This window comes from Geospiza fortis, unplaced genomic scaffold (genome assembly GCF_000277835.1).
Source record: "Geospiza fortis unplaced genomic scaffold, GeoFor_1.0 scaffold594, whole genome shotgun sequence".
Lineage (NCBI taxonomy): Eukaryota > Metazoa > Chordata > Aves > Passeriformes > Thraupidae > Geospiza > Geospiza fortis.
Genome location: NW_005054703.1, coordinates 100,431 through 101,563, shown reverse-complemented (window position 1 = coordinate 101,563; position 1,133 = coordinate 100,431). Strand labels below are relative to the sequence as shown.

The following is a 1,133-nucleotide window of genomic DNA, read 5'->3' as shown; positions in this document are numbered from 1 at the left end:
CGGCCAAGGCTCTGAATGTACAACCCAGTAACCGGGAAGAGCCCAACACACACAAGGTGCTGTCTCTCTCTTGTACCCATGAAATAAATACCCTTGTACTTGGAGCGGGGGCAGCCGCGGCCTCTTTGCTTCCAGCCCAGCAGAACAGCACCCAAAATGGGGCTGCACTGGGGGGGAAAGCAGCCAGGACCCTGCACGGACCCCAATCCTAAGGGAGGAGCCCCATCCTTGGGGGTTCTGATGGAGCAGAGCCAGGAACTCCAACCAAGCAGCAGCCAGACTTTCTCCTGGTGACAGCGGGTCCTGGGCAGAGCAGTGGGCTCGGAGCCCCCCGGGACTCTGCGGGTGGGTTCTGTCCCCCCACACCTTTATTTTGAGGTGTCTCTGAGGCAGCACCCGCTGTGGGGTGGGTGGGTGCCACGTGCTGTGCCCACCGCGTGCTCCAGCGCGTGCCCGTGGTGGCGGTGGGATGGGCGGGTGGGCTGTGCCACGGCCCCCGCGCCCACCGCGTGCCCCGAGCCCTCCTGCAGCCCCTGCTCGCTGCTGCTGCTGCCACGGGGAGGCTGCTGCTCCCTGTGGGTGCCAGCCCTGGCATGCTCCGTGGGCAGAACCGGGATGGGCACCGGGGGGTTCATCCTGAGGGGGTTTCAGTCCCTGTGGGGTGAAGAGCTCGGGGAATTTTTCAGTGACAGGATGAGGAGCAACGGCCATAAACAAAAACATGAGTTCCACCTCAACGTGAGGAAGAACTTCTTTCCACGGAGGGTGGCAGAGCGCTGGGACAGCCCCAGGGAAGGGTGGGGCCTCCCTCCCTGGCCACATTCCAAACGTGCTCCCGTGTCACCTGAGCCAGGTGACCCTGCCCAGGCAGGTGGGATGGACCTGGTGATCTCCAGGAAGGCCCTTCCAACCTGAACTTTTCTCAGAGCTGGCCAAGGCCACCTTGTCCCCTCCCAGTCCCAGATCCCCGGATCGGTGTGGGGGGTGGGGAGGGTTCTGAGCCACTTCTTGGGGTCCCGTGGGGGACAGAGGCGCGTGACACGGCCGGTGGCGACCGCACAGAGTTTATTGAAACACCTCCAGCACAGCACAGGGATGCTCGGGGAGGGGGAGCCGGTTGTTGTAGAGCGTGC

The 1,133-nt window shown here is 63.9% G+C and overlaps 1 protein-coding gene across 1 annotated transcript in view; it reads right to left on the bottom strand.

Annotated features, from left to right (window-relative positions):
• Positions 1 to 647: 647 nt before the first annotated feature.
• PHYHIP (phytanoyl-CoA 2-hydroxylase interacting protein) overlaps positions 648 to 1,133 on the bottom strand; it is a 3,737-nt gene continuing 3,251 nt past the window's right edge. The window contains exon 4 of the mRNA XM_031065218.1: positions 648 to 654. Coding sequence (XP_030921078.1) covers positions 648 to 654 — 7 coding nt within the window. The remainder of the gene's footprint in view (positions 655 to 1,133) is intronic.